At 47.0% G+C, this 25,200-nt stretch overlaps 1 protein-coding gene and 1 long non-coding RNA gene across 3 annotated transcripts in view; one reads left to right on the plus strand and one right to left on the minus strand.

Moving 5' to 3' along the window:
- The window catches only part of SLCO2A1 (solute carrier organic anion transporter family member 2A1), a 118,898-nt gene that overhangs the window by 66,339 nt on the left and 27,359 nt on the right, over positions 1 to 25,200 (plus strand). For both annotated transcript variants that reach the window (XM_084639494.1, XM_084639493.1), the window contains 4 exons: positions 6,621 to 6,783; positions 14,356 to 14,571; positions 19,532 to 19,630; positions 22,737 to 22,870. In XM_084639494.1, coding sequence (XP_084495620.1) covers positions 6,621 to 6,783; positions 14,356 to 14,571; positions 19,532 to 19,630; positions 22,737 to 22,870 — 612 coding nt within the window. The remainder of the gene's footprint in view (positions 1 to 6,620; positions 6,784 to 14,355; positions 14,572 to 19,531; positions 19,631 to 22,736; positions 22,871 to 25,200) is intronic.
- LOC311526448 lies at positions 3,683 to 5,701 on the minus strand. The gene is made up of 3 exons (XR_014713012.1): positions 5,666 to 5,701; positions 4,447 to 4,603; positions 3,683 to 3,978 (listed from the first exon to the last, which is right to left on the minus strand). It is a non-coding gene; the product is annotated as an uncharacterized lncRNA (long non-coding RNA).

The following is a 25,200-nucleotide window of genomic DNA, read 5'->3' on the forward strand; positions in this document are numbered from 1 at the left end:
GCCGCCCAGCTGAGGCGCTCTGCCCCACCCCCACCTCCATCCCCATCCCTCCTCCTCTCCTCCAATAGCTAGATTTCCCAGGGGAGCTCTGATTTCATGGTCCGTGATTCATTTTTCACGGCTGTGAATTTGGTAGGGCCCTACACATGAGCAATAACATTGTCCTTTAAAAAACAGTAATAATGCACAATTTACCCCAAAGGGGATATTTAAAACAGGCTAGTGATTCCCAGAAAGGAGTGAAGCCCAGTCTAGTTAGATCATTATCTGGCCTTCTCTGGGCCCTCACACAAACACATTCAACAACCACAAAGCAAGAGTAACTGTTAGCGGAATGATATCAGATTGGAGGGAGATCTCAAGTGGGGTTCCACAGGGATCTGTTCTGGGTCCGGTGTTGTTTAAAATATTAATTAATGGCCTGGATGTAGGTATACAGAGCATACTGATCAAGTTTGCAGATGACACAAAGCTAGAGGGGTTGCCAATAATTTGGAGGATGCAGCTAAAATCAGAGGAATCTTGATAAACTGGAGAACTGGGCTATAGACAACAAAATGAAATTCAGCAAAGACAGATGTAAAATGCTACACTTAGGGAAGAAAAAACAAATGCACAAATACAGAATGGGGGAACTGAGCACTGCTGAGAAGGATCTGGGAGTTGTGGTGGATCACAACTTCAACGTAAGTCAGCAATGTGATGCTGTTGCAAAAAAAAAAAAAAAAAAAAAAGCAAATGGCACTTTAGGTTGCATTAACAGAGGCATAGCATGCAAATCATCTCTCTTGGATGGTTTAGATACAACAAATCCTGCATCTCGGCAGGGATTTAGACTAGATGACCTTGGTGGTCCCTCCTAACCCTATGATTCTATGATTCTCCTGGGCAAAAAAAGGTCAGCTTCTGGCCAGCATTGCTTTCCTGGTTTTCTGGCTGTTCCTTTGGGGAGCAGGGACTCCAGACACCCCATGTGCCTGTCTCTCTCCCCTCTTTCTTTTTGTTCCATTGTCTCTTTTTCTCCTTGCATACTTTCACTCTTTCTTGAGGCCATCCTCTGTTTCCCTCTCTCCACTCACTTTCCCTTCTTCTTTTCTCTTTCCCATCAGTCATAAGCATTAAAGCCTGGTGTACACTACAAACCTGGGTCAATGGAAGCTGCCTTATGCCTACCTAAAAATGTATGTGTCTACACTACCAGGTCCCTTCCACCAACCTAACTCGCCTGTAATGTCGACTTAATTACTCCTCCTCTGTGAGAGGCACAGCACTTAATTCTATATTGATGGGTCAACAGAGAGGCAGTGTAGATGCAGCACTGTGTAAGTCAATTGAATTGGCCGCCAGGAGGTGTTCCACAAAGCTCCGCTGTGACCGCTCCAGAGATTGTTTTCAACTCCGCTGCACAGCAGCCAGGTACACAGGAAACAGCCCTTCCACTGTTAAAGCCCTGGGAACTTTTGAATTCCCACTTCCTGTTGATCAGCGCGGAGAGTTTGCCAGCCCAGCTGGGCTGATCATGGCACTCCAGCCTTCAGTACACAGGAGGTGGTGGACCTTAATGGTCTATGGGGAGAAGAGTTTGTGCAGACATGGTTCCGATCCAGCTGAAGAAATGTAGACATCTATGGAAAGATTGTGCAGGGCATGTGGGAGAAGGGCTACAGCAGGGACGTACAGTAGTTTTGCATGAAAATCAAAGAACCAGAAGACAAGGGAGGCATACCAGAAGACAAGGGAGGCATACTAGAAGACAAGGGAAGCGAACAGTCATTCTGGTTCTGCACTACAGACATGCTGCTTCTACAATAAGCTGCATGTGATTCTTGGCAGCGACCCCATCACTACCCCCCAAACCCAGCTTGGATACCTCCCGGGAGTCTGAGTCCTAGGCCACCTCAGACAACAACAAGGAGGACATTCTGGATGAGGAGGAGGAGAATGGGAGACAGGCGAGTGAGGGACCATTCTCCCTGAGAGCCAAGAGCTATTTTTAATGCCGGAGCAGTTCAGCCAGTCGCAGGACAGCATGGTGGCCAAGTGTGATGCCAGGGAAGGAACCTTTGGTGAGTATGCAATTCCAATCAAACTGTAGGGGTTGCATGTTTTTATATTTTATGTTTAATCTGAAGAAAAAATTAGGTGCAGTGGGAATTTGCTTCCCAGTGGCCACTCCAGCTATGCAGAAGGTGCCCCCCTGGAAAAGACTGTTTATGTGCACAGGGATGGCCCAGGAATCCTCTATGGAGATCCCCAGGAAACTTTCATGGAAGTACTCTGTAATCCTTTGCAGCAGGTTTCTGGGAAAGGCTGCCTTATTTCTTCCACCACGGTAGGACACTTTCCCACACCACTCTAGTATTAACCTGCTGGTACCATTGTGGAACACAGCATAGCAGCATAAGGACCAGGTCTGAACCCAGGTGCTTGCAACATCTGCTCCCTTGCTGCCTCTGTTATCCTCAGGAGACTGATATCACATAGGGTCACGTAGAGGAGACAGTGGAAGTTTTCCTTACAAGTGCTCATACCGCAAACAATAAAGCATGTGATTCCCTGCCCATGGTGATTTCCACGTCCCTCAGCCATGGTGTCCCTAACATGCCTGTGGTTTGGGACAGGGATCGGTGTTGACCTCAGAATCTGCAAACCCAGGGCAACCGCTACCAGCAGTGTTAAGGGAAGGGGGAGTGGGCTTTCTGTGTTCTCTCATGGCCATCCCCCTCCCCGGTATCGCGTCAGACAGGTAGCAATTTGGGAGGCTTAAGGCTGGTCTCTGGTCTCAAAGCAATGTCTATGTTGCAAAGGGGAAGGGGCATTGTCCACCTGTGCTCCTGATGCAAGTTTCCCACAAAGGTGCAGCACAAGGCCCATCATTCATCCTGCTGGGCCATACTCACCATGGCTGGAACAGCAAACTGGTCCATTGACTAGCTAGAGATTCTGAGTATGTTCTGGCTTGCACTTGAGTGTAATAAAAGGAGGGATTTTTAAATAGCAACCTTGTACCAGACCCCGGGTATGCACTGACAATGGTTGCCTTGTGCTTTGCTTGCCTTACAGTGGAAAGCTTGGCTTTCAGCACATCCTCCACACTGGCAGAGAGGCTTTCGCAGATTAGAAGACAGAAAAAGAGAATGTGTAATGACATGTTCAGCGAGATAATAACGCCTCTGGGACAGCTGACACGGAGCTCAGAGCCTGGAGGATTTCATTGTCTGAAAAACTGGACGTGGAGAGCAGGAGAACATCCCAGGAGCATAAAAAGTGTGCCCCACAGGATGAGATGCTGCGGATTATGAAGGACATGTTGAGGCATCTGCTTGAGTTTCAAGGCTAGAATCCCTCTGCAGCCCCTGTAGAACAGCCTGCAAACTTTGCCCTATTCCCAATCTCCCTCCCCCAAAACTTTCCAGGAGCTGGGGGACAGGGAGAGGGAAGGTGCAATATCCCTTCTACTTAACACCAGGGAAGGGTACTAAGAACAAAAAGTGGCCATTCAAAGACCTTTCAGGGTCAAGACTTCTGTGCTTTCACAGGCAAGCTGACTTGGTTTCTTCCCTCCGAATTTTATCCCACCGCTTGCCCAAGATTAAATTATTTTTCTGTTCCTTTATATTTGTGCCATAAAAGTCAACATTTGGAGAATGAAATACTCTTTATTTATTCCAAAAATGGGGTCCTTGTGGGAGGAGGGGAGGCACAGGGAAATTAATGCAATGGCGTCGATGGTATGGGAAGGCACAACACAGATAAGCGGCACACATTACTGTGGCTCATTACTGAAATGTGTTTTCAAAGCCTCCTGAAGACACAGAGCTCCTCACTGGGCTCTTCTTATTATTAAAGGCACATTCCACCACTGTTCTGCAGTTGCTCAGCCTGTTGTTGAACCACTCCTTACTGCTGTCCAGGTGGCTGGTGTACAGCTTCATAAGCCATGGGAGCAAGGGGTAGGCTGGGTCTCCAGGATCACTACTGGAATTTCAAAATCATCAGTGGTTATTCTGTGGTCTGGAAAAAAAGTCCCTGCTTGCAGCTTTCTGAACAGACCTATGTTCCTAAAGATGCATGTGTCATGCATCTTTCCTGACCATCCCAGTTGAAGTCGATGAAATGCCCCCTGTGATCCACCAGCACTTGCAACACCATTGAGAAGTAGCTTTTCAATGTATGTACTCTTTGGCAAGGTGGCCTCATGCCAAGATAGGGATATGTGTTTCATCTCTAGCCCCACCGGAGTTAGGGAACCCCACTGTGGCAAAACCAGCCACTATGTCCTGCATGTTGCCCAGAGTCACTACCCTTCTTAGGAGAAGTCTATTAATGGCCCTGCAAACGTGGATCACAATAATTCCCATAGTGGATCTACCAACTCCAAATTGATTCCCCACTGACCAGTAGCCGTTTGGCATTGCAAGCTTCCACAGAGCAATCGCTACTTGCCTCTCCACTGTCAGAGCAGGTCTCATTTTAGTATTGCTGTGCTTCAGGGTTGGGGAAAGCTCCTCACAACATTCCTGGAAAGTGGCCTTCCGCCTTCAAAAGTTCTGCAGCCATTGCTCATCATTCCATAGCTGCATAATAATGTGATCCCACCAGTCTGCAGAAGAGAAGAATGAGGGGGGATTTGATAGCTGCTTTCAACTACCTGAAAGGGGGTTCCAAAGAGGATGGATCTAGACTGTTTTCAGTGGTAGCGGATGGTTTCAAGTTGCAGTGGGGGAAGTTTAGTTTGGATATTAGGAAAAACTTTTTCACTAGGAGGGTGGTGAAACACTGGAATGTGTTACCTAGGGAGGTGGTGGAAACTCCTTCCTTAGAAGTTTTTAAGGTCAGGCTTGACAAAGCCCTGGCTGGGATGATTTAGTTGGGGATTGGTCCTGCTTTGAGCAGGGGGTTGAACTAGATGACCTCCTGAGGTCCCTTCCAACCCTGATATTCTATGATTCTATGAGTCAGTGCTTGTTTCCCAGGACCAGAAATGGTGCTCCACCATGTTCAATTGCTGCATGACTGCCAGCAGCAACCGGGAATTGTTTCATTCTATGGCTTACAGCAGGGCTGCTTGAAAGACATCACAATGTTCCATGTGGCAGCTCCTGTCAAGCTTCCTTCCCCACTCTGAACTCTAGGGTGCAGATGTGGGGACCTGCATGAAAGACCCCCTAAGCTTATTCTTACCAGCTTAGGTTAAAAACTTCCTCAAGGTACAAACTTTGCCTTGTCCTTGAACCCTATGCTGCCACCACCAAGCGTGTTAAACGAAGAACAGGGAAAGAGCCCACTCGGAGACGTCTTCCCCCGAAAATATCCCCCCAAGCCCTACACCCCCTTTTCTGCAGAAGGCTTGATAAAAATCCTCACCAATTTGCATATGTGAACACAAGACCCAAACCCTTGGATCTTGAGAACAATGAAAAAGCAATCAGGTTCTTAAAAGAAGAATTTGAATTAAAGAAAAAGTAAAAGAATCATCTCTGTAAAATCAGGATGGTAAATACCTTACAGGGTAATCAGATTCAAAACATAGAGAATCCCTCTAGGCAAAACCTTAAGTTACAAAAAGACACAAAAACAGGAATATACATTCCATTCAGCACATCTTATTTACCAGCCATTTAAACAAAAGAAAATCTAACACATTTCTAGCTAGATTACTTACTAACTTAACAGAAATTCTGAAGAGCATTCCTGACCTGGTCCCGGCAAAAGCATCACACATACAGATAGACCCTTTGTCCCCCCCCTCCCCTCCAGCTTTGAAAGTATCTTGTCTCCTCATTGGTCATTTTGGTCAGGTGCCAGCGAGGTTACCTTAGCTTCTTAACCCTTTACAAGTGAAAGGGTTTTGCCTCTGGCCAGGAGGGATTTTATAGTTCTGTATACAGAAAGGTGGTTACCCTTCCCTTTATATTTATGACAGCTCCTATCTCAGCTCTGGAAATACTGCAGGATAAGATGTGCGGTGTTTGTAATGCTCACAACAACAGTGCACAGCTGAGCAGGGTTCATGCTTCTCGGGCTACGTGTGGCTAAGCCTGGATTTTGAAAAAGGCATGAAAAAACATGGGTTTGCCATTGATATCAGGGTAGGAAGGGAGGAAGCTGCATCATGGGAGATTGAAGTCATGTTTCGGCTCCCCCCTGCAACAATGTCTTGGTCCCATGAGGCATTGCAAGTCCATCCCAACCCCACCTGCTGTTAGTTGCACTGTGGGGTAGCTATCCATGGTGCACTGCTCTCTGCATTGAAGCAAGAGCTGCTAGTGAGGACGCACTCCACCGTTACAATGAGTGTTGTGTGGACATGCTTTACTGACTTAATTACTGTGGTGGGTGGACATCAACTTAAATTAAGTCGACTTAACTTCGTAGTGTAGACATGCCCTAAGTCTGCCCTGTCAGAGGGGATGCTGTGAGGTGCTGTCTCAGGACAGGGTGGCTAATGATGCCTTTGTAGTGACCTCCACCCCTTTCTCTCAGTGCATGGTGCCCTGTTGTGCTTTTCATTTTGGTGATTGTAGCATCCAGAGGCCCCAGTGGAGAATAGACCCTCAGACATTCGTGTCCTTCCTGCCCTCCATGACATTCTCTCCACTTTGCTCTCCCCACCCCAGATTGGCAATGTTGTCCTCATCATCTTCGTCAGCTACTTTGGCAATCGAGTTCACCGCCCCCGGCTTATCGGCTTGGGGGGCCTGCTGCTAGCCCTGGGGGCTTTCCTGGTGACCCTTCCACACTTCCTCTCTGACCGGTACAAGTTTGCCCAAATGAACACGGGTAAGTGACTTGATATCCTCCTGGGGGTTGTAACTCCCCACCACATCCGCTGGGGGCAGCATGAGCCTTCCCAGTCAGGATACTCACCCTCTCCTTCTCCTTGCCAGGAGTGCACTGGGGGTGCAGAACGTGTAAAAGAACTGAACTTGTTGCAGTATTGCCAGCTGCAAGAGAGCAGAAATCCTGAGATTTGAAAAACCCACCAAATCATGGCTTTTACTCTGTTGTTTAACTCCCCTCCTCTGCTCCTCTGCCATTGTGCGTGTGGTCATTTTGGGTTGAAAAGACAGCCTTTACTGCACACACACATGCATCCGTCTCCTTGACTGCTGGGTAGAGACTCCACTGAACCTTTAAGACAGGCAAAATGTCATTAATTTCCTATGACTGTATCAAGCTCTGCCCTCCTAGTCCCCCCCATCACTCCCTCCCATTCCTCGCTGACCCTTCCCCCCAGATTTCCTTCCCATTATCTGGTACAGTCACCTGCTCATTCATAAGTCAGACACAAAGAATCATGCCCTTATTTTAGAAAACATGAGCTGTATTTCCCCTCACACCTCAATTATGATGGGCCGGTGTACAAACCCTAAGAGGGATGGACAATGTGGACTGACTTCAAGACTGATGCTTAGCTGGACAAGATTTAAGACCAGAGAGATTTATGGGTTTGAGCCAGTTTGACATAACTACACAACCCATTTTGAGTGCAGTGACTACATTTATAATCCTTAAACATTATTTCTTTTGAATTACTCCTCATATTCAATGCATTTCATACATTTCTTTTAAATCCTTCTGCCTGCTTTGTATAATTGTGATCAGCTAGATAAATTGTCCAGTAATAATGACAGTTTTATTTACAAAAATGGATCCAATTATAATTAATTGCAGAAATAGCTAAAAATACTTCATTTTTATTGTATTTATCCTTCCTCTCTGCTGCCCCAGAACCACCCCTGTCTCTGGGATCCAGAAACTGCTACCCAGACTCCCCCTCCGACCCCCGCTTCCTTTTCTCTTTGCCCCCAGCTCTTGCGGTAGCTCTTCCCCAACACCACAACCCTCTGTTCCATTCTACTCCTATAGGGCCTGATGTGGCAAGGCTGGGGCCCTGTTCTGCGCCCCACAAGCTCTCACTCGTAGCGCAGCCCATGTTTCCAAACCAGCCCTGAAAATGGTGGGAACAGAGGAACTTTATGCGTCATCACAAGAGCTGCCATTGCAGGCTCCGCAATCACGGGACGCGTGATTCATTTGCTAGAGTCAGCAGCACTGTTGTTAGTTACTGTTTTCTTTCAGGGATCAGTGGAACAGACTAACTGACCTATTGAAAACAAATGATCTACCGCCAGATGTTTGTTTAGACAGTGGCTGTGTGGGCTGGGGAGGTGGGAGTCAAGAGAACTGGGTTTGATTCCTGGGACAAGTCGCTTCACTTCTGTTTCCCCTGTCTACTGAGGTTGCAAGTTGTTTGGTGCAGGGATTATGTCTGTGTACAGTGCCTAGTACAATGGAGCCCTGATCTCAGTTTGGGCCTCTAGGCACTGCCGTAATATAAATACACAGCATCATATAGTGACCCCTGTACATATACCTGGAACTTTGCTTCGCTAACATTCCTGCCGCCGGAGCTGATAACTGCAATAAGACAAATGCAGTTGTCCTGCAAGGGGGCGTGAAGACATTTCCAGTGAGGAGAAGCCTTCGTAAATGACATTATGGCTTTAGGACTGTGGATCTCAGCTCGTCACAGCCATGCCAATGCACAGCTTTGACTTCCACGTACATATTCATTCAGTTGCATAGTAACACTGAGGCATCTCAGGCAGTGCATTTCAGGGCAATCGCTGCACTTCTTGGAGGGCTTAACCCCACTTGGCCCTCTGCCCTCACTTCTTCTGACACCCATGAGGCATGCTGCAATCTCTGTGAAATAACTTGCCTATCATGTCTTATTATTTAAGTGAATGCCAAGATGGATTAGGGCCAAAGGATCCCTGCAGGATGGGGGATCTTACATGGTGGATATATGTTGCCTGCCCAGAGAAGTTAATGGACATGCGTGCATGTCTCTCTGTTTGTTAAAAGAAAAGGAGTACTTGTGGCACCTCAGAGACTAACCAATTTATTTGAGCATAAGCTTTCGTGAGCTACAGCTCACTTCATCGGGTGCATCCGATGAAGTGAGCTGTAGCTCACGAAAGCTCATGCTCAAATAAATTGGTTAGTCTCTGAGGTGCCACAAGTACTCCTTTTCTTTTTGTGAATACAGACTAACACAGCTGTTACTCTGATCTCTGCTTGTTATGTGTCAGCCTTCCTGTGCCCTGCCGCCAGAGCAATTCTCTTGATAAGCAGGAAGAGCTGGAAGCATGATGGTGCTTTGTGCTCAGCCCCTTCCTGGGGTGACTATCTTGGAACAATGCGGGGGAGGCATCCAGAACTCTAATTTGAATGCAAACCACTTGGCTTCCCATTTCTGCAAGCCCTTTCCCATTTTCAGGCATATCAGCAGCAATCCTAGGTTTACATGTGCCAGCAAATGTCTCAGTTTGCTGCCTGACAAGACGTTGCTGATGATGGTACCACTTCAGGCTGGCTAGAGATGGAGGCAGCACCCATCAGGAATCTGTAACTTCCTCCTTCCAGGGCCAGCCTTTTAAGTGACCACGCTCAGTTGGAGTCAGATTTCCACAAGAAGATTGTGAAATTCTGAAAACCCAGCCCTTAGACTTAGTTGTTCTTCTCTGTAAAAAAGGAGATGGATTCAGACTCACTAAAGTCTCCCTCCAAAAGGGCGTGTCGCTCGTGCAATAATTTGAGGCAGGGATAGGATTGCCAGCCCTCTAGGATTGGTCTGAAGTCTCCAGGAATTAAAGATTAAGTTTTAATTAAAGATTATGTCATGTGATGAAACCTCCAGGAATACATCCAACCAAAATTGGCAAACCTAGGCAGGGACTGTCTCTGACTTTGTACAGCACCTGGTGTGATAGACCTCAATCTCAGTGAAGACCTTTGGGCACTACTGGAATACAAATAACAATAATGGGTCTCTGGCTGATTCTAACTCAGCTGAAAGGGTGTGGGGACAGCAGGGGTGAAAGTGAGCCGGTACGGGCCGGTACGGCGTACTGGTAAGAACCCGCACTGGCCCGTACCCAGCCCACATTAAAGCACTCCCTGCCCCTTTTGCCTTCCCTGTCGGCAGCTCTGCCGGTACGGACCCTACCAGCAGGGCCGCCGATGGGGTAGGGATGGGGGAGAGCACAGCAACATTAAAGGGCTGCCGCGGCAAAGGACTGTCCTTAAAGCGCTGCCCCTTCCCCCCGTCGGTTGCCCTGCCAGTAACCGGGGAGGCAAAAGGGGCAGGGACATTAAAGCACTGCCACAGCAAAGGACCCTATAGCGCTTTAATGTCCCTGCCCCTTTTGCCCTCCCCCCCCCCGGCCGCCAACAGGCCTGGGGGGACGACAAAGGAAGCAGCTGTCCTGGGGCCGGCGATTTAAAAGGGCCCGGGGCTCTGGATGCCGCTGCCACTACCGCAGCAGCGGCATCCGGGGCCCCGGGCCCTTTAAATCAATGGGAGCCCTGGGCCACACAGCATGGAAGGGCTGGCTGGAGGACCCCCGCCCCGGCCCACCCTTCCGCTCAAGGCCCCGCCCCTTCTGGGGGCTGGAGACCCCCTGCCCCGCCCCGTACCGGTAAGTGTCCTCAGTTACTTTCACCCCTGGGGGACAGGGAAACCTAAAGGCAAAGCCCCCTCGCTTTGTTATTCCAGGGCCGTGCTTCCTTGCTCTGGACAAGTTGCCATGACCAGTGCTCTTCTGAAGCCCAGGTTCTGTAAAACATAATTAAAAAACAACTCTCCATCATGGAACTACACGTTTTCCAGAGTTCATCCTCTGTCAAATACGAAAAACAGGTTCTTACCCATATCACTAGCTGCCTCGCTTCCATCCATGCCCAAACATTTTTGTTTGAAAAGTTGGCTGATTAACAGACAAGCCCATGGGTAGGATGTCAGACAAATGCCACGTGTCCCTGTGATCTTACCAAGAAGCCTTGGTCCCACAGCGAGACAGTTTGTGAACAATGATTGGATTTACAACAGGATTTGTTCTTTATTGACCAATGAAATGGATCAGGGAACAGGTGTCATCTGCTCTGATTCTTTTCTTATTAGAGCCTCATATGTCAAAATGCCTGAACCAAAACACAGCCTTGTGGCTTCTGGCTGTGGCATTCATGGACAGGTGTGTCCACATCGAACGTGTCTTGTGCACCTGGGCTGTGTTGTTCCAGGTGTTTCATGAAGCTGTGCTGGTGCATAAATTGTGTCTGTTGCACTGGGGTTGTGGTATAGCATGTGCCTTACCCGTGCTCCCCGCCGATGTGACAAATGCTGTTGCACTGCAAACTGGTGTGGGCCCAGTGATGGAGAAGGCCTTGTGATTCTGTGTTTAGACATGGTGCTGCACAAGCCCAGTCATGCACATTGTGCTGTTACGTGGTGATATGAAAAGGTGGCACAGTTACATCCCTCTCTACAGACCTAGGCCTGCGAACTCCCATAGCAGCACCATGAAGTATTCTGGGGAGCTCAGTTGGCCACTATTTGTTATTTTAGTTACCCAGAACTAGAGGGCACTGAATAATCAACTAGCTCTGAGATAAGTTTTCAGGGAGTGAGAAGAGTGGACAGATTCTTTTGCCATGCTGCACTAGGCAGCCTTCTATTGGTGCCAGACTCCTGCCTGCTCCCGTGGTAATATGGTTTCCAGAGGCAATCCCCTGAGAGCTGGCTATGTGCATTTACAGATTGCATTGCCACAGGCTTATTTGGAAGGCTCAGAATGCTTGTCAGGAGTGCTGGGGTCTCTGTGGGTTAAGATATTATTACTGTTATGATTAGAATGTATAGGGTCCAGATACCCCAATCAGGATCAGGCCCCTGTTGTGCTAGGTGCTGTACAAACACACAAGAATTTATAGTTCCTGCCCCACAGAGCTTTGGGTGGCATTCTGAAAAATTCCTAAATCACTTAGGGACAGAATTGTAAAGGCAAGTAGATGCCTAGTGAGTTTTTTGAAGGCTCTAGGCACTTAATTCCCATTGGAGTAGGTGTAACCCACACACCTCCTGCTTGTGGTTTCTGTCCCATGTAGTGGCACCGAGACTTAGAGAGAGATATTAACGAGTTTGCTCTACAGCCTTAACTAACAGTCAGTTGGCTTTTAGCTCAGGTGGTAGAGGCTCATGCCCGAAGCTCCAGAGGCCCCAGGTTCTATCCCACCTGCCGACAACCAGGGTCTGTCAGTGTTACAAGTGGGGGCTTGTCCAGGATTTCAACTGGGAAATCTCTGAAGCTCAGGATGTGCTTCCTCAGCTAGGGGAAATATGTAACCCGCACATCTCCTGGGTGTGGTGTTCTGTCCCGTCCAGTGGCACTGAGACCACTTAGAGAGAGAGTTAATAAGTTTACTCTACAGCTTCAGCTAACAGACAGTTGGCTTTTAGCTCAGGCAGTAGAGGCTCATGCACTAAGCTTCAGAGGCCTCAGGTTTGATCCCGCCTGCTAATGACCAGGTACTTTTGAAAACCCCATTATACATCTATATGCCTCTTTAGCATCTAAATACCTTTAAAAACCTGACCCTTTGGTCCTTTTGAAAATCCCACCCTTTAAATGTAAGAACGAATCTCTATCAGGATAGAGGGTTGGCAAAACCAACCAACCCAAAACCCAGAGGTATCCACAAGATGTTGCTAGCTGACTCCCGATTGGGTTGTTTGAAAGCAGCCTTAGCAGCTACAACAATTGCCCTGGGGAGGGAATTGGGAAAAGGAATGGCTAGGAGAGCACTGAAGTGAATGGAAAGACTCCAGCTGACTTTATCTCATTCACCTCAGCTGGGGGCTCTGGCTATCAGGGGACATTGTCAAAGCAGTGCCCAGGGATTTAGCCCCTCCATGGGCCATGATAGCCATGTCCTAATTTTTCCAGCCAGATCTGTCTCTTCTTCTCAGCTCAGAGTCTTAGTTGCCCTTCCTGGTACCCATGCCCTGACTGTTCTCAAGCTCCAATGCCAAAGCAGATGAAATAGATTTAATCCTAGGGGTGTCTCACACAAGTTACCTTTTCTTAAATTGTGAGGCCGCTGGGTATACCAAGGTTTTTTTCCTTGTGCACATGTTAAGTTAGCTTTAAATAAAATCTGTCTGGTGGCTTTCTCTAAGTAATAGGAGTGCAGAATGCTGAACAGAAGAGAAATAGTTATGTTATAGGTCTGGCGTGTATTTCTGTGCTCATTAAGTTGCAACCAACTTGATTTTACAAAACAATATTTGGCATGTGGTTAATATGGTTGTATTGCTTCTGCTTTTCTTTAAAGCAAAAATCTCCAATGGTTAAGGAGGCTCCTTCATGCTGAAAGCACAAACCACTCACATGCAAGAACTGCTTTTAATGAACTTGCATAAGGATTTTTGTGGTAGCCTGTTATTGGGATGCACAGTCCTATTACGCCAGCAAAAATCCATAATCACCTGACAAACATTTGTTTCTGTTTTGTTGTAATTTGCTCTAACTACAGAAAAGCCACAGAGTCATTTTTTCTTAACTAAAAAGAGTTGCTGGGAATGTTGAAACAATTGGGGAGAACAAGACACTAGAATGAAAAGACCTAGTGAATAAATGCCCTGAAGTCATTACATTTCATTTATGATGCCTTTATTCTACACTGGATACAGATTTTCCCCTTCCCAAATAACCATAATTATTTGGCCTGTTTTAAATGGAACCAACAAGCACTTTGATCGATAGATTGAAACCAGATTTACTTTGGCCTCTGCGAGGAATTCAGTATCTTCTCTTGCAAAGCTAAACTGGAACTTCTTAGAGCAATTCTTCTGGGTGAACACTGTTATCTTTACTCCTGTACCAAAAGTGGCTTACTGGAGAGCATCTGTTTCCTCCGTCTCTAATCAGAACGGTCCCCGCTCAATTTCCTTTCTACCCTGACCTCTGAAACTAAAGGTAACATCATGCCTTGAAGGAATGCTAAGGTGATGACAGCTGCTGATTAAAACGAGGACGTTCCCAGTTCTAGCTGAATACCAACACCCAAGTGTGGGTGACCAGTAAGCAGGTTTAAAGAGGGGTCTAGGTAGTTAGCTCAGCCTCAGCTGTGCATTGAGTGGGCAGTGCACCTTCTATCACCAGCCATACAGTGCAGTCCTACTCCATGAGGTGACTGTACATGTGGTGTGGTAGAGTTTATTCTCTCTGAGTGTGTGACCTGCTCAGTTTACTAATACAAAAAACAGCCCTGTAAACTCAGCCTGGGCCTGAATGTCAAGCTGGGATTTCACTTCTCATGCATCATCACCTCTCATAAAACTTCAAATTATGCCCTCAGTAACACCTACGCAACCCCAAGAAGACAGGGGTGTGCTGAGGGCAGAATATGACATGAGGTGCCAGATGGTAAGAGGTCATAGTGGCAAGTTCTAATGGTCAGTGAGTGGGTGCTCGGGCTTATAACACTCCTACCATCTCATTCCAGGTAACAAGAGTCACACCAAGGCCTATCTCTGTCACAAGGAGGATATGTTTGTGTGTCCCAGCACCACCCAGGACCCCCGCAAAGAGGCAAGCAGCATGTGGGCATTGATGGTCATTGCCCAGCTGTTAGCTGGGATTGGAACTGTTCCCATTCAGCCCTTTGGGATCTCCTATGTGGATGACTTTGCTGAGGCAAACAATTCTCCACTGTACATTGGTAAGTCCCATGTCTGTAGGGCTTCTGCTGCTAGGATTTTACCTCAGAAACACCCACAAAACACCCCAAAACAAACCATAAAGTGAATGCTACATACCGGAAAAATACCAGAAATGGCTACTCACTTCATGTTGACTTCCGCCCTGTCCCAGTGCAATTTGTCCCCGCTCCCTGACTCGTATCTAACATTAATTCATGCTGGGTACTTTAAACCTGCCTCAGCCACTGAGTGACAGCATATTCCCATATTTCTGTTGGACATGCTATAGCATAGTACACACACACAGGGTTTAAAACAATACCACATTACAAACTCTGGATGCAATTTTAAAAATTGTATTAAAAAATTTAAAAATCCAAATTGTTTGAATGTAAATTTCAGTTCCTGATTTCACAAACATTGTCCTCTTTGACTACATTGAGATATTGCTATGATGGCAAAGGACAAATCTCTTTAGATAATGATAAATGTATTTTTATTATATTTTGAATAATTAAATATTAGTTGCTTATTATGGTAAATATATGAGTGGTAAAAAATGTAGGCCTAGTGCCGGGAAGAGAGTGCCACTAAACACTAAACCATGGGTTCAGTAACAAGGATACAAAGTGTAAATTAATGTAAGTCATTTTTATACATGTAATAAAAATTAAAGTCGATCGTATTTAGACACAAATTTTGGGAAGTACCCAAAAATTTTCTCATTGCAAGGTACAAACAGAGAAAATCCCCAACCCCCCCTCCCCAATTTTTGGACATACACATAGAATGCAAAAATTCCTAAAAACAACCCCCCAAAATCATATTACTAAACCTCAACAAAGGGAAGCCATACATTCCTGCAGGATCCCACTGGCCTGGACTCTGGGCTGCTGCTCCTCACTGCATTGGTGCAGACTCCCTGCCGGGTAGAGCAGTCACCGCTTTGTTGAAATCCTTCTGTGAACAGAACCTAGGCCATCCAGGAGACATTCCCCCACTGGAGAAAGGATGGGCTGCTCCTCAGGGAGATAAATGGGGAGCCAGGAGTTAGCACTTATACTTATTGACGATGATCTTTGGCCCAGACATTGGGGCTGGCTGAAAATTTTCCATCAAAACTGCTTTTCAGTAGAAAATTGGGGTTTCAACTAAATGATATTCCTCAAAAACCGGTCTGCTTCCTGTGGAAAATGGCCATGTTTCATCAAACACATAAGCGCCTGAAAACCAAAATATTTTGATTTAAAATGGTGCCTGCTGGAACTTGTAGGTCAGGTGCTTTATGCTTCCGTCCTCCTCTATGGGCTGAGTGCTCTGGCTGAACTACATGCCATGTTGTACCATGGCCAGGGACTCCTATAAGGTACAGCCTCCCCTCACCAAGAGGGAGAAAATGGTGCATTATAGGAGATGCAGTCTGGCCACCAAGCCCAGCCCATAGACGAAAATGGGAGCATAAAGCACCCGAACTACAATTCAGACGAGGCACCGTGGCATGATTTTGAATCAAAATATTTTGGTTTTCAGTATTTTGCCAAAAAATCAAAATTTTCCATAAAGGAGAAATCTATTGTCCAACTGTCAGCTGTACTAGACATTTTTATCCACAAGTCTGAGAAACCATCGAGTGACTCTGCCTAAATTTGTGGGCTCTCTGCTTTTCCACCAGCCCTGTGGCTGAGTGATTTAGGTGGGTACCCATTAAACATGGTACTTTATAAAGAAGCCTCAAGCCAAGCATGGAAAAGAATAATGAAGCACATCTCAGACCACCTTCCCCAAGGAACTAATCAGACTCAAAACAATGCAAATCCATAATCAGAGTGGCAGACTTGAACAAGGGAAAAGTCAGCCACAGTGTTTAGACGAAACAAAATTACCACCTGAAGCTGTGCAGGGCACGGACCTCTGATGTTTTGCCCTGCCATTGGTCATGCCCCTGCACAGCACCTAATGGCCCTTAAATGAGATTCTCCTTTGCAATGCTACACTGCCTCTCCCTTTATTAGCTGGCTGCCCTCCTTACATTTGTGATGATTATCTATGTCGTATGGGCATGACAAAGGGAAGGATCAGAGTAGCTGGCAGTGGCTCAGGCTGCGTGGGTGTCCAACACAAACACACATGTCAGAGCTTGTTACTCTGTTTGCTCTCTGAGAAATCGTTATGCCCATCCAAGGGAGAAAAATGGTAGGAAAACCATCTCCCGACTCTTATTTAATATTGATTTATTATTCTGCGAGCTGAGGTACTACAGCCTTCAAGGAGACAAACATTACAGAATGCAGACTCAGAAAGTCTGTGTCTTGGGTTTGAAACAGACACTTTTACTACCCAGCAGGTAGCCACCTATTGCAAAGGGAGAGTTCTCAGCCTCAGATGCTCTTCTGTTCCCAGGGAAATGTGGGCTGTGGTTTACAAGGTGGGGCTTCAGAACTCTCACCTTATTTTTGCCGTTTGAAAGTTCACCCCCATGCCAAGTGCACTGAGAGATGATAGCCAGGAGCTCAGTTGGGTCTCGAGGTAACATTTTCCAAGGTGACTTAGAAGCTTAAGTCACATTTTCAGAAATAACATGGGCACTTAGACACCTAAGGGCTGGATTCACAAAGCTATTTAGTCATCTAAAGACCCAGGTAGGCACCGAGTAGGGTTTGCAAAAGTGCCTCAGCAGGTTAGGCACCTAAACCCTATTGATTTCAGTTGGAGTGTAAGTCCAATGGGAGTTGGGCACCTAAGTGTTTGAAAATCCCACTAGGTGTCTATCTGCTTCTTTAGGTACCTAAATATCTGTGTAAGTTGGACCATAAGTGCCTAAGTCACTTACGGTACAGCTACACTGCAAAAAAACCCACACAGCACCGAATATCTGCGTCTGGGTCAACTGATCAGCTTGTGGGGCGCACACCATGGAGTTGAGAATAGCAGTGCAGACCTTCCTGCGTGGGCTGGAGACCAGGCTCAGAAACCTGGAGGGGGAGGGATCTCGGTGCCTGGGCAGCCCCAGAGCTCACAAGCCCAAATCAGTTGACCCTGACTCTGACACTCGCTGCTGCGGAAGCGGGGGGCATGAAGCGTAGATGTAGGCACTCTGGAAAACGTTGCCTATAGGTTCTTGTCGGCAATCCCTGCTTTCTAAACTTTCTGTAGAAAAGAAGGTGGGATTGGCAAAATTAAGGGAAGGGGCTTGGGGCTTGGTTTTTTAAATACTCTGATTTTATTTCCTCCATCCCCATTTTGCCAAAAAGGTTAGAAAAGTTTCCTGTAGGAAGCAGGAGCCGCAGCAGCTGGGTCTTCGAGAGCTCTCAATGGCAGCTGCCTGCTAAGAACTACAAGGGACAGATTTTTAAAAAAGCTCAGACTCAGAGGCAGGTTTTCACGTGCTCAGTACCCATCAGTGGGCCCAGCTTGTCCACATGCACCTGACGTGCTGAGCTCTGCTGAAAAGCTGGCCAGAAGGGGATGTGCCTAATTAGTAGTTACAGATTTAGGTCTCAGTTGCATGCACAAAACAACCTTCGTCTTCACTTCACTCTGTAGGAGGAGCCAGCACTAGAGGACTGAGTGCCCTTAGTACCTTTTTGGATTCCACAGTCTGGCGTATTTCACATCAGAGACAAAATTGTTCTTATTTTAATTAAATGTAAATTGACCATTTAGATGTATACCATGATTATAGGAACATAGACTAGCCAGAATGCATCAGACCCATCCAGTCCAGTATCATCTCTGACAGTGACAAGCCCCAGCTGCTTCCGAAGAAGGGGTAAGAATGCAACAGTAGAAGATGAGGTATAATCTACCCCTCGCAACCCCACCACAGGTCTCATCCTGACCTCTAATAGTTTGAGATTGGCTTCAGCTCTGAAGCATGAGGTTTAATATTCCTTACAGAATTTATGTTAGCATTAACATTATAACTCTGGATATTCGTGGTTACCCACAGAAATGTCCAATCCATTTTTGAACTGTGCTAAATTCTTTGGCTCAGTGACTTTCTGTGTTCCACAGTCTACTGATTAATAAAATAAAAGCAACTCTTTTCCCAAATATCCTTACTCTTCAAGAAGTCTGCTTGTGTTATGTTTTAGGAATAAATACTCTGTCTTATTGTCTTTACAGGAGTAGCACACTTGAAGCAGTGTGGTTATGTCAGATACCTTCACAGCTACGCTGCATGGAAGCCCCAATTCAGCAAAGCACTTAACCATGTGCTCAAGCCACCTTGACATCAATGGGACTTGAGTATGTGCTTAAAGTTAAGATGGTGCTTAAGTGCTTTGTTGAAAAGGGATGGGGCTAAGTGTTTTGCTGAATGGAAGCCAAAGGCACATGGTGTTCAGTCTCATAAACCCACAATGTACCTATGTACAGATCCTCTGAGGTATTTAAGTGCCTAACTCCCATTGGTTTCAATGAGTTAGGTGCCCAAATACTTTTGAGGATTGGGGCCCTGGTTCCTGCAGACACCTGACTAGTTGCCCACCTTGACATGTTGTTTGGCTTACTGATCCTGCGAAGTGCTGAGAGCCCTTCACTCCTATAGGCTGCAATGGGAGGGGAGGGTGCTCAGCACCGCACAGTCACAGGGATGGCTCATCACTGCTCTCGTCACTGCAGATTTCCATAGCACTGCAATAAGTAGCTGGTGATGCACAAAGGGTAGCAATAAGCATTGATTGCAACATTGAAATACATCTGCGGGACCTTGATTTTGACAGTTTGGATGGGATCCTTTTGAATGGCAGCTGCCTATATCATCTCTAATGCGTCTGTTGAATAAACAGTGCATATAACAGCTGAGTAATAGAGGAGGCATTAATTATCTGTCAGTTGGTAAGAGATGATTTATCTCTCCTGTGTGTTGTGACACCCTTCCTGCCTCGCTTGGGAAGATAAATGCCAAATCAACAATAAAGCAATTACTCACTCGGTAATCTGCTACTCACTCTGGTGCTTTCTCACTCTTGCTTTCAGCAATCCTGTTTTCCATCGCTGTGTTCGGCCCGTCTTTTGGATACTTGCTGGGGTCCGTGGTGCTGCGGCTTTTTGTGGACATTGGGAGACCTGACGTGAGTGAGTATTCCACAAATAGCACTGGACTTTCTAAGGCTCCTCTCTGCATCAGAAGGACAACGGTCACTTTGATAGGCCTGCTGGCTGGAACATGTGCCCTGGCTGTGGTGAATCAGGAAACCTTTTTCCAGTTGAAAGGTCGGGTCTGGAAGAGCCACACAGAATATATTCTAAGGCCTGCGTATGGCCACCAGCGAGGTCTACTCTCTGGGGAAAGGTGATAAATTAGTATAACACTTGACGACAGGCAAAGAGCATATTGAGCCAGAACCCATCTGTGGGTTTTCTGTGTGGTTTATTGACTTGCTGAATGGAAAATATTTGTAGTGATTTCTAGAATCTAGCACACTGTGGAGGCTCAGGCAGAGCAAGGGTGCTGCTTGAGTGGTACTCTACGCCAGCTGAGCTGGTAGGGGCAAATGCACTTCTGAAAGGTCCACTCCACTCCCAGAACAGCATAGAATGGGCCAGGCTAGGTTCACTTACTTGCTGTATACCTGGGTAGGTAGCATGCTTAGGTGATAGTGTAATGTGATGAACCTCAGGGCACCTGGCTTCTACTCCTGGTTCTACCAGTGATCTGCTGTGTGCCTTACCCAAGTCACATTCTCTCCCACCTTGTCTATTTAGATCATAAGCTCTTCAGGGCTGGAACTGTCTTTGTGCAGGGCTTAGCACAATGGAGTGCCAATCTCCGCTGGGGCCTCCAGATGCTACTGGAACACAAAGATGATTGTTATTAATTATTTGTGTTGCGGTAGTACTGAGGAGCCCTCATCATGGACCAGGACTCCATTGTGCTAGGTGCTGTACAAACCCAGAACAAAAAGACAATTGCTGTGGGGATGTGGGCTGGAATATTGTTAGTTTGGGGTTTAATCACGTGCTTCCACAGTGCTACAGCCAGCCAGGCAGACATCTATTGAGAAGAGATGCCACATGCAGCAAAGTAAAGGTAGAACGAGAACCCAGCTCCCTCCAATTTGTCTAGCTCCCAGCAGTAGGGAGTCCTTTATCTACTGTACATGCAGGATCTATTGTTAGCAAATTCTCAAATCATCTTCATCATTAGTGTGGCTTTTCCTGCGTTTCCTCAGAAAGATCTGGGCATGTTACATTTTCGTCTGGTGCCAGATAAGAAAAATAAATGAGTCGAGGGCAGGAAGTGTCAGCAGAGCTAGGCTTGGTCTCCGTGGAGACAGACAGATTTAGCATCCTCTCTGTGGTCGCCCCTTGATGACATCACCCACCCAGGAATGGTTTGGTTCTGGTCAGGGAAGCCAGGCAATTGTTCTGGCCGGGTGTGGGCTTTGCTTGCACTGGATCCTGGTTTATTCCTGGATGTCAGGAAGTCTGGCCTGAGAAGCATACACTTAAGCCTGCTGTTTGTTCCTTTTCCACTCATAAAGGCCTAACAATGCAGAGATGCGCTTTCCATGCCAACCCCAGTGCTCTTTCAACTTCGGGTGAGTAATGCCGCCCGGCCTAAGGATGTCTGTGCTGGAAGTGCAGTGACCCTCTTGTCTCTCCTCTAGTCCCTGGAGAAGGGTGTGAAGCTAATACCTTCGGAAATTGCTCTCATTAAGGCTCTCTCTTCGCTAGCTGAGATGACGGGCTCTTCCCTTAAGCTCAGTGAGCAGAAAGTTGCCAAACCTGGGAACAATGGGACAGGGATTCTTTCCAGGAAAGTGGCTACTAAAATTTCCAGTCACCTTCTTGACTCTACAGTCCATCTATTCATCTGGATTCCAAACATGCCATCTACCCAAAGGCAAAGGATAACAGAATAGAGACTTCTTTAACTCCTTCACCACTGAGTGGCTTCTTGGGAAGAACTTTGAATCCTGCATAGTTAGATGCTGTATAACTTTTCCAGGCACTCCCAGAGTGCAGGGCTGTTTGGACATGGAGTCCTAGGTTAGGCTCATCTCCATCAGATCACGGGCTCTTTCTAGTGTCAGTGAAGGGTTAAACCTGCATTCTGCGCTGCTAGTGCTTGATCCTGCATCCATTACAAATAATGACAGAGCTCCTGTTTCCTTCCGTGGCATGGGATCATCAGGTAGATCCCAGGCCCACAGCAAGCCCCACACAGACGCTGGCCTTGGCCTAGAGATTAACTGCAGGCCTTGAGACCCACCAGTCATCAGGAATAGACACTACTCATAGTGCTAGGGGTTTCTCTGCTAGAAATGACAGCAGCTGGTTTGCTGATGACACAAGGCAGGCAGGGCATCGTGAACCCTCAGGCCCATGTCCAACTCCTCTGCCAGCTTTGCTGTGCCCTGGACCAGCTGGACTCGCAGCCTTGCTTGGACCTGAGCCTGGCTGTGCCTGCATTGATGAGGCTGTACAGAGCTGTTGATCGCACTCCCTGGGAGGAATTCCTGGCCAGTCAGCATGCTGCCTTTGCTTGGCTGTGACTAATGGACTCCAATGGCTCACTTCATGTATTGGCTTTGAGAACTCCTTCGGTCCTGCTGCCTACATTCAGATGATGGGGGTGGCTGCGAGGGAAGTGTTCCAGCGTGGGCCTTGGCCATTCAAAACTAGCTCCTGGTAGGGAAGGGGGAGAGTATGGGAAAAGGCCCCTCTGTAGGATCAGCTGGCCATGAGCAGTGACCCCCGTGGTGTGGAAACATTTAGGGACAGATCCGTGGCTGATATAAGTCTATGCAGCTGCATTGACTTCAATGAAGAATGTCTCTGTGACTTCAATAGAGCTATGCCTATTTACCCCAGCTGGGGATCTGGCCCTTAGTCTATTTTACAGGAGGCTTCAGAAAACCTTCTTGCTCCCCTAACCCCTAAGAAGTGGCTTAGAGTGGATTAAATTTTTTCTCTTTGCTTTTATTTTGGGTCAAGAATGTGTAAAAATAAGAACTAGTTAGGACAACCATGCACAGGGATCGAACCTGAGACCCTGAGACTAACACATGTGAGTCCCTAGGTTCTGAGATAAAAGACTAGCGCTGGTGAGTCAAAGGCAGTTGCAGACTCGTATATCTCTATACATAGTGTAGCCACCTAGGGGGCCAGAGCCATGTTGTGCTAACGGGAGTTGTGTTAGGGCACTGGGTAACTTCACTCCTCCCTGTGTTTTCAGATCTCATAAATTTGACACCACACGATCAACGCTGGATTGGAGCCTGGTGGCTGGGGCTGCTCATCTCTTCAGGCTGCCTGCTGCTCATCTCCATTCCCTATTTCTTCTTCCCTCGGTACATGTTCAAAAGGCAGGTAAGACCCAGGCATTGTAGGGGCAGAACATCATCTTGCTCAGTGCAGGTTTGTGGTGTTTTATGTGGTGATACACATCTCCTTCCAGGGCAGTTATGGGGAATGGAGACAAGGGATGGTGGACAGCATGGTGGACATTCCGATATGTGCTTGTGAATCTTGGCAAGTGAATCTATAAGGGACAGACTCCTTTATTTTCTTGAAATTAACCTGGGCAGAAGAGAGAACCAGAATTGGCCTTGGGCAGGCAGGTGGCAAGCTGAGACTTCTTCTTGTCTGCTTCTCTGTCCATTTGGTTAACTCATCCTCCCCGCACCTCATTCGGTCTGTACGTTCTGTCCACCTGGTGAATCCTTTCACACACTAGACTGGGAACTCTCTGGGGCAGGAACTGTCTTCTCTGTTACTTGTCGCTATGGTGCCTAGCACAATGGAGCCCTGGTCCTTGCTCAGAGCTCCCAGGCAGAGGCGACGCGGGGGAGGGCATGTGGGATCACATGCCCTCCCACCCCAGATTTGTTGTTTGGCTTGTATTGAGCATGCTCACACAGACTATTGGCAGGCTTGGGTTGTCTCAGCTCCCAGGTGTTGTAATACAAATAATGTACAATAATAACTGGATTTCTTTCCCCACATGGAAGGTACTCTACACTGCACTGTTTCCTCTTGTTTTATCACTAAAATTTACAATGAATGAATATCTGATTACCAAACTATGTTACGAGTTGGTGATCTCAGTCCACACTCCAAATACAGCCATTACACTTGGCACCTGGGTGCCAATGTCATCCCAATAGTTGGGCAGGGATATTAAACCTCTCTAGATCTGGGCCCGCTGGGTCAAGGTTGAGGCATGTTGGCTGAACAGTGTGGAGAGGCTTGTGATGTCTCTGGTTTGTGGATAAATGAAGGAGTTTCATACAACGCATCACTAGTCTATGGAACTCATTGCTACAAGCTATCACTGAGGCCAAAAACTTGTCAAGATTCAGAGAAGGATTGGACATTTATGTGGATAATGAGAATATCTGGAGATATACAGAAAACAAGAGTTTTAAAAGGGACATAAGCCCTTCTGCTTCAGGGCTTTAACCAAGCTCAAAATGCTCGGCTTCAGGAAGACATTTTGCCTTGGGGCAGGTTAACCTATAACTGCCCACTGCAGGAGTCCTTCCATCTGAAGCAGCTGGTGCTGACTAGCATTGGGGACAAGATACTGGAGTCAATGGACTGCTTGCATTTCCTATGTTCCTATTTCATTCACCAAGGCTGTCAGTCTTTTATCACCACTTAGTTGTATTTTTGTGTAAGACACTATCCTCTCTGTAGGAATCGAAGTTTCACTGCACCTTGCACCAGTCTCGTTAGCCTCTTTCCTCTCATCTCCTTGCTATGGCCCACCTTGGCATTCTCCGCTTTCTTGCCCCTTCTCTCCCTCCCCTTACAGTGGCATCACCACCCCCATCCTTGTCCTGTCTTCTCCAAGATCATGCTCTCCATCGGTAACAGGGACACCAGCAGAGGGCTCCCAGGGGTAATTGTTCAAAGTGGAGCTCTGCTGTGGGGTACCAGCACCACGCCGAGCTGTGTAGCAGAGCTGGTTGGGAATTTTTCCACAATGCATTTTTTGGGGTCAGAAATGCTGATTCATTGAAACCGTTTGCAGGAAAGGGCCGGTCTGGACAAATTCCCCATTTCAAGAACAGTTGGGGGAGGGGGGAAGGTTTGAAATTGTCAGAATGTCCCGTTTTGATGTTTTCAACATGAAAAGTTCTATTTTTTGGTTTGAAACGGCTCTTCATTTCAAAATTTAAGTTAATTTATAGTTTAAAAAATCAAAATTGAAACAAAACATTTCATAATTTTCTTTCAGCTGACCCCACTGGAATCCCCCCGCACCCCCGATATTTGGTTCATGACAATTTTTGAGATTTTTGACTTTTCATCCCAATTTAGGATGTGAATTTTTTTCAAAATCTCTCAGACAGGAAAACTGCTTTCCATCCAGCTCTACTCTGGCACCTAATGGGGGCAGACTCGAGAAGCCACTCAGATAATTAACTCCTTCACTGCCGCAGGCTGAGCAAGTGCCTCAGCCTTGGCAAAAGATCAAAGAGAAGCTTAGCTCCAGCAGGCGGAATGCCAGGGGACACAGCTGGCAATGTCCAGCTGCACCAGAGATGCACATCTCCTTGTCTTCCCCTTTATGCACCCTGGGGCACTCCCTGCGCTGAGCACCACAAGGATTGAGTTGGCTCTTGTGTCGGAGCAGGCCGGCCAGTGCTTTGGAAGGGGGTGTCTAAGCTTTCTTGATTGTCACACTGCCACCC

This window comes from Lepidochelys olivacea, assembly GCF_965140295.1.
Source record: "Lepidochelys olivacea isolate rLepOli2 genome assembly, chromosome: 9".
In the NCBI taxonomy this organism is placed as follows: domain Eukaryota; kingdom Metazoa; phylum Chordata; order Testudines; family Cheloniidae; genus Lepidochelys; species Lepidochelys olivacea.